The 14,661-nt window shown below is 42.7% G+C and overlaps 1 protein-coding gene across 3 annotated transcripts in view; it reads right to left on the bottom strand.

The window, feature by feature from the left end:
* Positions 1-1,279: 1,279 nt before the first annotated feature.
* The window catches only part of KIF13B (kinesin family member 13B), a 144,422-nt gene continuing 131,040 nt past the window's right edge, over positions 1,280-14,661 (bottom strand). For all 3 annotated transcript variants that reach the window (XM_086631449.1, XM_086631448.1, XM_086631450.1), the window contains 3 exons: positions 9,618-9,680; positions 7,036-8,059; positions 1,280-4,465 (listed from right to left, as the gene is read on the bottom strand). In XM_086631449.1, coding sequence (XP_086487575.1) covers positions 4,173-4,465; positions 7,036-8,059; positions 9,618-9,680 — 1,380 coding nt within the window. In that variant the 3' untranslated portion in view covers positions 1,280-4,172. The remainder of the gene's footprint in view (positions 4,466-7,035; positions 8,060-9,617; positions 9,681-14,661) is intronic.

Raw genomic sequence — 14,661 nt, 5'->3', positions numbered from 1 at the left:
AAAAATGTGACGGTGGTTTAGGAGGAGAGAGGGGAGCGCAGAAGCCAAAGTGAAGATGGATAAAGGAGATCTAGGAGCAAGACAGTTATTTGTGACCCCAGCTCCAGCGTATTTTGTAGTGTGACCAATCTTTACTCACCGTGATCTGCCTTTCCTAAAAGCTGGGCAGCTTCGAGGCCACTATGACATCCGCTATGAAATCCACGAAAATAAGGCACTGCGAAAACGGAACTTCTTGTGCAAAGAACTGGCAGTACCTGCCTGAGGACAACACAAGCACGGACACAGAAAAGACTCTTCACCAGCTCCACGACAGCACAAACAGGTCCGTACAACAGCCAAGCACGTTTCGCACCGGTTTTCATGACTGATCAAGTCGGAACGAGGTGGGTTTCCTGGCTCGTAGGAGAGCACAGAGGTGTTGAACATCCCCCCTCACAGGCAGCAGCGGGGAGATTCCATCTCAACCACTGACAAAACTCTCTTCTTAAGGACTCGGGCAGTATCACCACGTAGAACTCACTTCTATTAGTTTTCCTCAACTAAACTACATCATTAAACAGGAAAGAGCGGAGGCCCTGGAACTGAAAAGGTATTATTTTGGATGTAGAGATCAGAACACTGTGAGACCGCTGAACATATCACAGGAAAAAGTCTTGGCTTGCTTTGAGAAAATTCGAAAGAAGTCCCTCCAAAAAGTACCTGACTCGGAACAAACAACACCACGCTTCAAAACCCGCACCCGTGCGGAGGAAGGGACCTGCAGAGCTGCAGACACTGGTTCGGACCGTTACGTTTCCTACTCACCGCCACAATTTTCTATGCCCAGAATCCACGCCCCATCCACAGTTCAGGAATACAGAAAGGAAGCTTGCACCACCCAGCAGACACTGGAGACGAGACACTCGCTACAAATCACAGTTCCTGCATTAAATATTCTTCTTCCTTGTATAAAGTGCATGAAAATCTTGGGAAATATGCATAGCTATTAACACACCAGCCTCAGGCACTGGGCGGTTCCAGTTGAGAGCACCTCCTCCTTTATGCTGAGTGTCGAGTATTTCTAACGTATCGACAAAAAAAAAATAAAAATATTACCTTCATTATGATTTTAAACTGTTTTCTGGTTAGCTGGCGCAAAGTAACAGATGGCTTTGAGTAGAGGGATGTGCACTTACTGCACTAAAATCTTGAAAAATATCTTTAGAAGAAACCTCACGTGCCCAGGCAAGCTGGGATGGGCAGGAGGGAGTCAGAGAAGTCCTCTAAGAATGTCCTCGCGGCCAAATTTGGCTTTCTGGAGCTTGCGCCGCATCGGGGTGGTTCAGTTAGAGAGGCTTCATTTTGGGGGCAGGTGTCAGGATGGGATTTGAGGGGAAGTTTAGTATCAAAAGTCAAAGGAGACAGTAAAAACCGAGAGAGCTACGAGTAAAGTCCTCCCTCCACCAAAGTTAATCATCCGTTTCAAAACATACCAGCCACATGTAGGCCGTTTGCTTTGAGGACAATTTATCCTAAAGAAGGCAGCGAGCATGTTCTGTTCAAACCGCGTTTCATGCCCCTCTGGATAGGCAGAGCGCGGTTTTGTAACATGACCGAGTGTGGGTGGAAGAGGAAACCCACCCCGTATCGGTCGGTCGCAGCCTCCAACCACACACTCCAGATGTGCAAACACTGAAACACGTCCTTACGCGGTCAGAGCCGCAGCACAAACACAGCCTGAGGAATTTCCAGTGGGCAGCACAAACAGTGAACTACTAACCCAGCTGCCTTCTGCATGACCCTTTCACTCCTGCCGCCTCGACACCTTTACATCGGTCCCGGAGAACTCCAGTCTTTAGAGATAGCGGTGCAAGGAAAGAGGCTTCGAAAGGACTTGGCCAGGTTCTGCCCTTCCGATCTCCCCCAAAGGGGCCACCTAGCAAACGTCAAGACATCTGAAAGAGATCCCTAAATCCAGCCAATGAAACGCTGAGACTAAAAAAACAGCTATGGGTTAGGGGCTGTTTCACATTAGCGACCTTTCTGCAGCACATCAGAACAAAGTGCAATTAGAAAAACGATAAAGATGGATTTTAGAAAACTTACAAGGCAGGTCAAGAGGCATCATATGAATTATCGGGCGGTCTTTAACCAGCAAGACTCGTCATACCCCAAAACGGAACGTCGTTTTGTTGGCATGAGTCGTGTCTATAAAAACAATTTAAAAAACGAGGATTTTATAGTCTGAATTCTTTACTACTAAGTTTCTCCCATCATCTCGGCTTGAACAGACAGGAGCTTCAGGCAAAGGAAAAGGAGGAAAAACTGTACACTAAAAATATCTTTAAAAGCTGGTCTGTACATTTTATATTAAAACTCCTTTATGAAAATTTAGGAAACACAAACTCATTACACAAAGCTAAAAAGGTATACGAGTCCCGGGCAGTACTATGCATGCTGCACTGTAACTCATTTCTGCTACAGATTAGTTTCTATTTTAATTTTATTCCTTCTGCATAAATGATATTAATTACAGTAAATCAGCATAATTATCTCCTTCGCTAAGCATCCCTATCTCCTTTGATGACAATGTATCTTTCCCTTGGACCTCTGAACCAGATGGCTAAGGCACTTAGATACCCACGTGCAGCACGGGTAGTGACTACACACACATTAAAGTTTAATTATTAATTTAGCATCCTAAATATTCCCCACGTAGATAAAACGTCTACTGCTCAAGCTGTCCAATCCCCTCATGATGACTAAACAAGATATAAACAGCTCAGAATAGAAAAGTCTGTGGCCTTTCTGGATTTCTTAGAAAACGAGTGCGTGTACGTCGATACGTGCACATGTATATACAGACATGTACAGTGCGTGCGCCACAGGCAGTTAAAAACCAGCGAGGGTTACCAAAAACAAAACCAAAGTTTTAGAAAAGTCAGCCCAAACCTCCCACTTGCAAGAGAGAGATTAGTTTTGGGGACGTCTCTTCGGCTGTTCAACCGGGTTTGCTGTCGTGCGCCGCTGGGGTGGTTTCGCTGGCGACGGAGGCACCTCCTCTTTGGATGGACGCTTGTGTGGTGCTAGTAGAGCTCCTCTGTGCAGCGTCAGGCGGTGGATGATTGTAAAGCGCAAACTTTTCATATTTTAAAATAATAAATAAAAATAAATAGACTGGGTTAATCCCGTTACAAGGACAGCGACTCTCTGCTTTGCATAACTGGTAAAAATCCAAGTGTCTCCAAAGGTTGGGTGGGAACATCGAAGCACTTTAGTGCTGGTATCTTTGCAAAAATCCTCTTGACCCAAAGGACAGAACCAACGAGAAGAAGGTCCTGCCACTTTGGGGCAAGTGAGAGAGGGGATCCCGTCATGGTGAGAGCCCACGTTAAACAGATTAGACACCAAATTCGCTAAACTCCCCTTTCCTAAATAGACAGGATCAAAAATTACAGAGCTGGTCACGGGCCTTCTCCCATTCCCAACAAATCAGCTAGAAAGATTGCGCTGATTTCCACAGGAGGAGAGAGGGACAACAGGAGAATAATCAAAATGGGCACTGGTCCCAGGTCACATAACCAGAGAGCTGTTGCTTTTTTTAAATAAAGGGGGTTTGGGGGCTCTTTATTTCCAAATAAAGCTTTGCGTTTGCTTCTCTGCCTGTCTGGAATCATTCTAACCGTGCCCTTCCACCACGTATTCTGCGAAGTGGACACAGCTCTTACGAAATCAGAAAAGAACTGTTATTTAGGGGAGGTTTTTTTTGTTTTTAGAATTCTCAAGTCACACCGAGAGAAGCACCGGTGCGTGGGTAGTATTTTGTAGCTATTGGAAAGCCATGCCATAATTCGAACAATTTAGGCATCTCTTCCTTCTCTGAAAGCGGGAAGAGAGCAGAGCTTACACCCACCCACCGCCACGAGCTTTCACCGGCTGCCGTCAGTCATACCCTGAAGCGTCACAATTTGTAGCAGGAAACGAAGGACACGTAGATCCAGCACCATGACAAGGCGAAGAATTAACATGTCAATCACCCAAAGCAGAGAAAAAAAAAACCCTTCATTAGTGTTTGCCACAAACTAGAAGTTCTCGTGGTTGGTTTAGCTTCCCGAAGGCAGAAGACTTGCTCCCCTGGCCGCGTTGCACGGTGTCTGCTGCGGTGCGTAGGGCAAACTGCTGCGGCTGTCTCAGTTTGCCCAGGATTTCCTGTTCTCCGCGTTCTTCTGGCTCTTCTCCAGTCGCAGCACGGATCCTCCCTCTGATTTCGCCAGGGCTGTGAGCGAAGCCAGGTTGGAGGCTGACCCGGAGAAGTTGCCGCTCTTCCTGTTCTCAGCGATGGCTCCTCCTTGCAACCTCAACCCAGTGCTCCGCCGTCTTGCTGGTCCCGTGGCCTTTTTAACTCTGCCTGGTTTCACGAGCAATCCATAGCCTGGGTTGCATCTGAAATACTGCTTCCCTCCAATCGAGCCATCGTTCTTACCTTTGACAAGAAGAGAAAGAAAGATGACAGACAAAATGGCTGTTATTGTGTGCACACGGTGCGCTACCAGGGGGACACTGGCAGAAGAAAGCAAGAAGAAAATGCTGAGATGGAAAATGGCTGTTCCCTATAAATACACTGTGAAGGTAAACACTCAGGAGGAGAGAGCACTATGGGCACTAGAGGACAAAGCTGGTACGAGAGCAAACAAATCTGAAGATCGATACGCTTATTGATATAAAGAGAAGTCTTCCAACTACCAGAGGAGCAGAGAAGTGGGAGTAGCCTTCCCACAGGAGCGAAGATAAAAAAAACATCAGCTGGTTTTATATCTGAACTTTAGATAAACTCTAAGACTAGAGGAAGCAGCTGCCGGTGACAGCAGAAGGCTGGACTTGATTCAGGTGGCTCCTGGCTGCAGGACTGCTCCAGTGACACCACTGTTTCACTGCCAAACACCAGCAAAGACATTGCATGGAGACAGATAACTCTGAACGGGACACTCCAGCTTATTCTTTCTTTCTCTCTACTTGCTGTTCAAGGGAATTCTTTAATTTCACCAAAAGTGTCAAATAACCAGTTCAGCAATAGATTTATTAGCAAGCTATCAGGAAGGAAGGATAAAAGACATTTAAAAGAGCTTTCGGTTTTCTGAGTTGATGAGAGTCTGAAGTTAAGAAGAGTTACTGTTTCCATGTCGGAAAACCTCCACAGAACAAAAAGAATACTTTCTTTACGCTGATGCTGTTGAGGTCTTTCTATTTCTCCCTTTAGACCATTTAAAATTCTCACGATCACTGTCCTGGGTACCGGGACAGAGACTGCTCCCATCTGTAAAGGGAACGTGAAAAGACACGACAACTCTTTAGATGATATTAGGTCACCCCTTTTGTTCTACATGTGCTTCTTTCTCTCTGTCACCTTTACTGCATTGGGTCTGATACACCCCATGTGGCCAAGGACTTGGACTTCTACCCCTGTTTGTAGAGTGACCAAAATACAAGTTTGTGACCGTATTTCCCAAGTGAAGCTCGAGATGTGCTAGAAGCCAGTAATGCTCCAGCAAATAAATGACTTAATCCTTGTCAAAACAAATTGGAAAAAAAATATCCAGTAACATCAGCAGTTGAGTCCTCAACAGACCAAAAAGTCTCGTAGCCGTTCAACTCTTCCACAGACAGTGAAGCTGATGCTTACCAGGTAAGTGCAAACAGCTTAACTGTGGACTAGAGTAGCCAGACAGGGAGGGAAGGTGACTTTCCATTGAAATGAAACTGAAAAATTTTTTTTTTTTTTTTTTTTTTAAATAAGGCATGAATTCAAGACCGAGAATTGGGTCTACAACTTTCAAAGGGATTAGAGCTACAGTTTGCTTTCCAGCATGGCAAACTCCAGAGAGTTTTCTGAAACCAGCTGAAAACACACAATCCAGTTTAGCTTTTATGAGCACACCATGCACAGGGAAGATAACTGTTCCCTTAATGGGAGTTCTGGATCCTTGACACAGTATTTATCTTGGTGAACGGCTCCAATCCCAGGGAAGCATGCAGAAGAGACGCACTGATTCACCAAACAGAGCCTGCACTGCAGACTTGGTATGCTACAGCTTGGTTAAAAGGATTTAAATAAGGAGCTTTACGTGCCCTTGGTAAGCCAAACCCTCTTACTATCAAAGGCAGCGGTATCTACTGCTTGTCTCTTGGAATATTCCACTAGCATGCCCTGCCTTCCCACAATCCTGAAAACGAGTCCCATGAAAGTGGACATGAACCTGCAGAGGAAAGGAGTTCTGCAGCCTGAGGCTCCAGCAGAGAGCAAACGCCAGCTGTCATCTTCCTTTCCTCTTGCACTGAAGTCACTGTTTCTCCATATCATGCTACAACGGCACATACGAACAGTCTCCCCAGAAACAGCACCCTAGTTTCCAAGAAGTACGGACTAGAGCCTAAATTCTGGGAAACCTGGAGTTGTACAGGTAAAAGTCAGACAGGAATGATAAATGAGAAGCTGAAAGAAACCTTAAATCATTCCATAATTCTATGATCTGTATTTCCCGGTGGTCAATGTATGATCATTTTCTACTTCTTTCCATATAGATGGGTATACATACACACATAAATATTTTTTTTTATAATTTTACAGCTTATTTTGAAATAGCTTGTGAGAGACTAGGTAACCTGTTAGGAGACTTTGCACCTCATGTAGCCTAAACGTGCCTTTACTCATTCGAATCCCACAACTCCTGTTGCACTTTGGACACGCTTATCCTCAGAGCAGAAGTCCAGAAGAGAACTCTTCAGACACAAGGTGTATCTCCTGCATCTATACAGCTACCGAGCTGCTTTGTGAAAGCAATCCTGATTCCTACCTCTGTTGTAAGAATCCAACGAAATAACTGAGAAGCGATACAATTCAGTCAGAGGTCAGTGAGACCGGGTTTACAAAGGCAGACTGGAAAAAGATTACAGGACGGAAAGATGAAACCCCCTTCATCAAAAAGCAGCGTTAAACCAAACACTACAAACTCTGACATCCTGTCGGCTTTACACCCAGTTTAGAGTATCTTTTACCTGAAGGTAAATCCAGTTCGACACCGACCCATGTTCCCTCTTGAAAGTCTGTGGGCCCAATATATCTAACGGTGCCCGTCTTATTTGTGCCAACCGTGACGTATTCTCCCTCTTTCAGCCACTCGGGAATTTCATTGGCATCTTCGGAGTCAGAAGCCACCTCCAGTTTTTCTTCTGCCGTCTCTGATCCATTATGGTTCAGTCCACGGGCAGCAGATGCGCTCTTTTCTCCGTCTTGCAGCTCTTCTGCGTTCAGCGAACACATGGGATCTGCTCCCAGCATGCTTGTGAAGGACTTCAGCTCTGATGTCTTTACTTTCTGGATTTTGAAGGGGGAGGCTGCAACGCCAGGCTGAGACGATTGGTCAGGATGAAACTGTGGTTTGGGAAACCCCAGTTCTGAAGTCCCGGAAGCCATTTCTCTTTTCCTAGCTTGTCCTGCTGACTCTGCTGATTGACTGGATAACAACTCCTTCTTTGGAGAAGAGGTAGAAAGAAAGGTTTTTGCATCAGTGGCTACAGAGGCATCGTTTGTCTGCTCACTGTGAGTCACAAGAGATGTGCAAGATTTTGATTTCAAAGCATCGTTTCCATTCACTTCAGTGCTGTCTTTTGGTCTTGCGTGAGCACTCTGAAGGCTGAAGCTGGGCAGACTCTCTCTCTTTGTACTGACACAGCTTTCTGAAGAACTGTCCGAGTGCCCTGGCACGTCAGAAGGAGACACCTGAGCAACACTGGGAGCTGGGAAGTCACTCCCTGCAGGCATCTGACCTCCTGGTTGAGCCACAGCATCGCTTCCTGCTGCAAGGGCTTCAGAGAGGGTGGCTGTTGAGACGCTATGAGAAAAGTAGCCACTGGACGCTTCACTCAGAGGACTTGGAGGTCCTTCCTGGGAGTCCTGTGCCTGGGTGTCTCCTGTGGGCTGCTGCAAAGGCACTTTGGGTGTCTTTTCCGGACTCTTGTCTGTCTCAGGTGTCTGCACTGCAGTTTCAAATGGCTGTTTCCCTACTTCCTCTTGGTTCATCTGAAATAGAAGAGGACAGTGACTGTGGAGCTCTGTTACCCAAAATATCTGGGCTAAAAGGACAGATACAAGGCCTCTGGGAAGTACTAAGGCCTCCATCTTATCTAAATCCCTGCGTAGCTGCAATCTCCAAAAGATGCAAGCTGATTCGAAGTCAGCTTCGCAAACCTGGTAGGATTGTCAGCTCATTTCTTCCATTAATAAGAAAAGTGTCGACTAAAAGAAATACGTTCCCCAATATTTACTGAAAAATTATTTATATTACAGGAATGGTCATTTGCTGTTTGAATAGCAGGATTTATATGAAATGTGAAACAGCCATGATCTATAAGTCTCTCACAGTTATTTGGCTTAACTCTCAGGATTGATAAATCATGGCTCTCCAACTAAACTGTCATTTATGTCCCCGTTTCCAAATGCCATTCCCACCTCAATGTCGCCAGCACCACACGCTTTCAGAGTATGAAATTAACTGCACCTCATGAGATTAACAGCCCATTTTAGTGATGTATTTCTTGGCTGTAAAGTTTACTAAATCTGATAGATCAATATCTTTTGCCAGCACATGTACTCTAAAAGATTAGGACGTCTCTAAATCTCTTTGGGAGGAAGGGAGAGAGGAGGCTGCTAATATGAAGGGGAAAAAAAGTGGTTGGATGACGGAAGATCTGTACATATTCTGTCTTAACTCTCAGGTGTATGTTCTTGTTTACTGTTCAAAATTTTGTGCTTTATCCCATCTAGTGGTTCAGTGTCCCAAACTACATTTTCACATTATTCTGAAGGAACTCTGAAGGAAATTCTTATGGAAACATAAGCAGCATTTGAAGAAAGAGGGATTTCATTGAATTATAGGAATTTCAGAACCAAAGCCTAGCTTGCTATTGCTAAGTGAAATGTAATTCAGAAAAGTTTTTGGAAATGTTGCTGTGGATTAATGACATATTTTTAGCTTTTCTATGGAGAGGGTGGTGTACACATGGACTCTGGAGCTCTGCTCTTTCTTTGGGCTTTCCCTTTTAAGCGTTCAGATAACACACATTTTGCTAAGACAATAAAAGCACAGTGGGAGAAAGCTGATTTGCTATTCATAAGACTGAAGTTCTGCTGAACTGTGGGAGATCAGAGGGTCTATTTTCTCTCCAGCTTAGCAAGTCTTTTTTTCACGCCGATATCATGAATTGGCTTGAAATGTAAAACTGAGAATTAAGCTCAACACTCAGAATAACAGACATGTTCTGTTTATAGAAAGCACCAGAGCTTAGCAATTTGTCTTTTAAAGCAGCAAACCAGCTACATTTTAGCTAGTTAACTGCTAATGCAATCATGTGATTAACCAGGCTCTCAAATATAAAAGTGCAACCAGTGATACAAGGGGAGATTTTACCAGGACCTAAGAAAACACAGCAACACCCACTGCATTTAATTGTCTCACACTGAAGCAACAGTAGAAGTGTAACAGGTTTTAAGGATCTATTCCAGCAGTTACTTTTGCCACCTCTGGTTCCCAGGCACGCAGATATGAAAAACGTATCGTCACATTCTGGGACGTGCTTACCTGTTTTATCTTTGCAGCGCTGGCTTCAATACTGGCAGACTGAACCATAATTCGTGGGACAGCCTGCAGGAATGAAAAAAAACAGAGCATCATTCACGTAAAGGATTAAATACTGTCAAATTGGTAAACGTTAAAATTTATATTTGAATTTTTGATATCGCAAACAAACCTTCAGCACGAAAAGACAGAACATTGTTATTTTATTGCATTCTGACAACATACTCTGAAAGGGTAAAAAACTTAAGCAAGGCATCCTTGAATTGTATCATATAAGCAGCTACGAGTACAAATTCACAGTGAACAAAGTTTTCTTTTATGCAGATGGTCAAAGACAGACTACTGAGCAACCGGACGACAAAGAGGTGTGTGAGGTCGCGCTGGTCAGGCTAGTGAAATCCTCAGCTTCAGATTCTCCTCTCTATCTCCAGTATCTTACTTCAGGTTAGATGTTAGCGTTGTTCATTTTAACTCAAAGAGGAAGTCAGAAACAAGATCGGTGCATCCTCTTTTCAAGGAGGGCATCACCACCGTCTGCTAGAGGGAAGCCTACACACGCCATTTGCTAATCACAGTATACTGGTCCTGTGCCAGAAGAACAGCTTCTCCGTTTCAACAGTATTTTCTCTTTTATAGTATGGGGCCCGATATGAAGGCATTGACAATAAACGTCCCTCATGTGCTCTGTATGCAGGTTTTTATGTTTAAGATTTGCAATAATCACTCTCGTAAGACTCTAACAGCAAATTGTGACACTTGACAATATATCTTAGGCTAAGCTGTCAACTTGAGCTGTCATGTACTGTTGACACAGAAGGGAAAAGGACCACCAGTTCAATGGAGAACCTTGGGAAATGGAAGTATGAAGAAGAGGAGAGGGCAGAGAGAGATGTTTCTGCCTTTTTCTAGCACTGTTAAATACCACACTGCAAGTGCAGGTTCATGCTTTCAGGGAAACAGCTCTTTAAGGGTGACACATAGAATCTGGGAGCAGTCTGCTTTTTTTCTTTTTTTGTCCAAGGGACTTGAGAACTCCTTCTGTAGAAATACGCAGGCAGAGCTCATCTGAGACAGCTATTTCCAGAATTCGACAATCTGTTTAAAGAACTGAAACTTTCCAGCTGAAGAGTAAGGTACTCTTCTCTGGCATCCCTTCTAAGTACAGTAAAGCAGGAATATGACTAATCTTGCCCCAAAAATAAACATGGAGGAGAAGAGCAGCTATTATTTATACAGAGATTGACAGACATTAAATAAGAACATGGTTGTTCAAGGTAAAAAATAAAAACTACAAAAGACAGACAAAAACCCCAACAGCTTCACAATGGATCAAAATAACTTTTTGTAAATACATTAAAGCTCCAGTTCCATAAAAGAAAGCAGAAAAGAGCGAGTTTGCTTGTCTTTAAGCCTACTAATTGAAGTGGGGTTCAGAGCAAGCCGGTTCTATTTCAGGTGCACAAGGTATTAGCATTTTGATTCCTTACTACGACATGTGTTCCAGGAAGCAGAGGGTGACCCGAATCAGAACAAATCAACGAAGTCTAAAAATAAACACAGCTTTAGGGTCATGATCCAGTGGTTTTCCGACACCTTATACTCCAGAACTTCAGCTTCCTTTGGAATAAAGTGGCAATCTTCTAAGACAAAAGCATTAACCTGAAAGTAACCGTAGAACTGACTTGAGACCGAGTCGAGGGATAGCTTAGAGCAACGAGGTGCGTGAGCACCCTGACTCATCCCAAGTATTAACTCAGACGTGCAAGGGTAATTTGACTGTCATAACAGCCGAGTGTTCCACTTTAACAAACTAGAGAGGAGAGGGATTAACTTTCTTATGAGAAAACTCTTCAAGTTTTAGGTTTAATAGAAGCTTATCACGGTGTTAAAGGGAGCAGAGTATTTGGCAGAACACTTACTCTCTCCTCTTCAACCATCTCTGAGTCATGAGTTGGTCCATCTTGGGAGTGCAAAGCCAAGCTATTAAGTATCACCTTTTAATGAAAAAAATAGCTGTAGCCACAAGGCATCAGGGCTAATCCCTAGGCAGGCACTTACACAGCACTTTAAACCTTTTGCAGAGGTGCAGCTGAACCTGAGTGAGAAGTCAAGGCTCTTGAATTCAAACCATCCTAGTTAGGTATCTCCATGGTCCAATGCTAAAAGCACTGAACTCAGGAAGGTTGCGCAAAGGAAAAACACTGTTTGTGATCCGATACAGCAAGGAAACAGCCTTTTTCAGCAGACTTTTATCAGGAGCTAAAGACAGCTCCAGGCTCTCACACTGGCACCATAACACAACTTGATCTTTTTGCCCCATTTTCTCCTTTCATATATGTCATCTCTGCGAAGTGCTCTTAGGTCTAACAGTATTATCCAGAGATACGGACTCAGAATTGGAATAAGAAAAATTATTTAAAGATATTTCTCAGTTCCTTTGATTTCTTTTTCTCCATTTAAAACAAACAGAGGAAAGTGTTTATTTAGGGGTTTTATCTCTTACAGCCTGCAAATCCACGAAATCTAAAAATCCAGTTGATATCAAATAGCAAAAGAAAGAAAACCGTTGCACTTTAATCATTCCTCATCAAGTTCTCCTCCTGAAAGGATGACAAATCTCAAAACTACAATAACTTTGCCAAGCAATGTTTAGAAAAACACGGAGAAAAAAGCAATTAGAGAAGTGGCACTTGCCCAACTTCGGTGTTGACAAGAAACAGATGGGCAGAAACACCCTCACTGGGGTAGCAAGGGTACTAAAACAGATCTTTGTTATGAAATACAGTCAATTTACTTGGGGAGATACTGAAAATAACGTGGTTTTGACTATCTGTGAAGACATTTACTGGATGAAAAATATTTCTGAATTGAGAGCCAACTTCTGTCATCAAACGTTTGTAGATAGCGACTGCTAAACTAGGCGTGTATATTTATCCAATGGCAAAACATGACCCTTTTCCAGTGATAATTTTTGGCACAATTTCTTCAATCAAGCTGACAAAATACGGAGTAAGAGAGAACATGAAACCAATTTACTTTAAAGCATCCTTGAATCTTTGTAGAACAAAAATTGTCTTTTTCGTAAAAGCTTCTACTCTGTGCAGTGAGTTTATAAGGATTTCTAAGAGGGCACATTTTCTGGTCAGATGAGAGGTCAGTTTGCACATACTTTGAGGTGACCAAAAGCCATGCAGTTATTAGTGATTAGCATAATCTGGAGACCAACCTGATATGTTGGTGCACTTGAACAGGAAAAGCAAATGTGCATCTCGCCCCACTTACAGAGGCATAAAAATTAATCCTAAATGAACTCTTTTTTCATACCATATATTACATATATATATATAATGGTAACATCTTCAATGAGCCCAGAAACACATTTGGTATTTCTATGCCATTAAACATTTGTAAAATGCCTCTGACAATGGCGACTGACGACTTCAGTGAAAAGCTTTTTGACTTCATGTCACCGGAGGAGAATCTTTCAATGTTAACACCCAACATGCAGAAAGTTCAGTTGCAGTTAAGAGGACAGACTGGGCCAGCGCATACAAGAATTACCCTCCAGGCTCCACAAACAGTCTACCCAAGGCTATAGCTAATGCAATCCTGAGAGGGCGTTAGCAGAAAACTTCCACTGCTGGTGTCTACGCTTTACCATCCACAGATAGGAGTGACTGGGATCAAGAACTGCCACACTGACAGTATTGTGTTCACACCACCATTTAAAAGCAGCTGTTGGAAACTTCTGTAGCAGGGCATAACAGTTATTCATTAAATGTAGATTTAAATCAGTTTTGAGCTCTTGGGATAAAATACTTTCACAAGACATACACTGCAATGCAGGAAGAATTCTGAATCCTCTAGTACACAGCGAAAAAAGTTGAATTAATTTTAAAAAGGTCCCACCCAACAATATTCCTCTCTGTCCTCCATTTTAAAATCATTCTGAAGTCATTAATCATTCAAATATAAAATCTCCTGCATTCCAAAAGGAGATCTGAAACCCAGTACGAGTTTGTTTGTTGTTCTTTTGGTGTTTGTTTGTCTCCTCCTCTAAAGACACTGTGCATTTAAATATTAACCCAAACGAAACCCTCTTATTCCACCTTCCATATGTGGAACATTTTGGCCTGCAATAACACTTTTGAATTCCACATTTCTGATATACTCTATGCAAAATTAACCATATTGTTTTCTACGCTGTTAAATTACTTCATTTCTAGGTCTGGGCAGATTAAAAGGGAGATTCATAACCATTTTCAAGTTCATTTATAAAGAAGTTTCAGTGGTTTGCTCTAAGAACTTTAAAAGCCAGTTTTCCATACGCATTCTCATTAAAAACTATTTGTAAGAGGATGACAGGGAAAACTAAATTCAGAAAGAAATCAAAACACTAACAACTCAGTCACAAGAACTAGACACATCTGAGCTCAGCTGGCCGCAGAGGATCTGTTGAGCTATGCTGATTATAGCATCCAAATGATTCTTTATTTGAAACTCTGAAAAAAGCCTTCGAGATTTTAAAGAAGGCACTCCGAGGCCATATTATTTACATTTGATTAAGGAATGTCAGTTCTAGCAATTATACTATGCACCATGCACATCCATGAAACTGTTATTTTGTAATACACTGCCAGAAAAAGGTTTTTGTCTATTTAAATAGCTTTTTATTAACTGCATTTCATTATTTTTAAAGATTAGTTACTACGTCTGCATCAGAAAGTGAAAGAGAAAAGATTGAGAGCTGCCCCCTTCATGTGCCACATGTCTGCACTTCTATACCACAAACCAAAAATGAATTACATTAGCGTATGGAAATTCGAATAGTTTATTGTTTTTTTTAACATAGCTGTGACTCAAGATGTCTCATTTAAGCCATGTGCTAAAAAAAAAGACATTTGAGTATTCACCAAGGTTCTCGAGTATGAAGGTGACCAAAATCCACTCCAAATGCATATTGGTCAGAGGAAAGTGCTTCTGTCACAAAAATGTCAAAAACCAGAAACTGGAATTTAACATGTACATTTTTAATGCCAGCACCCAA

Source organism: Tauraco erythrolophus, chromosome 2 (assembly GCF_009769465.1).
Source record: "Tauraco erythrolophus isolate bTauEry1 chromosome 2, bTauEry1.pri, whole genome shotgun sequence".
NCBI lineage: Eukaryota > Metazoa > Chordata > Aves > Musophagiformes > Musophagidae > Tauraco > Tauraco erythrolophus.
The sequence above is the reverse complement of the archived record's forward strand: the minus strand, read 5'-3'. Positions and strand labels throughout refer to the sequence as shown.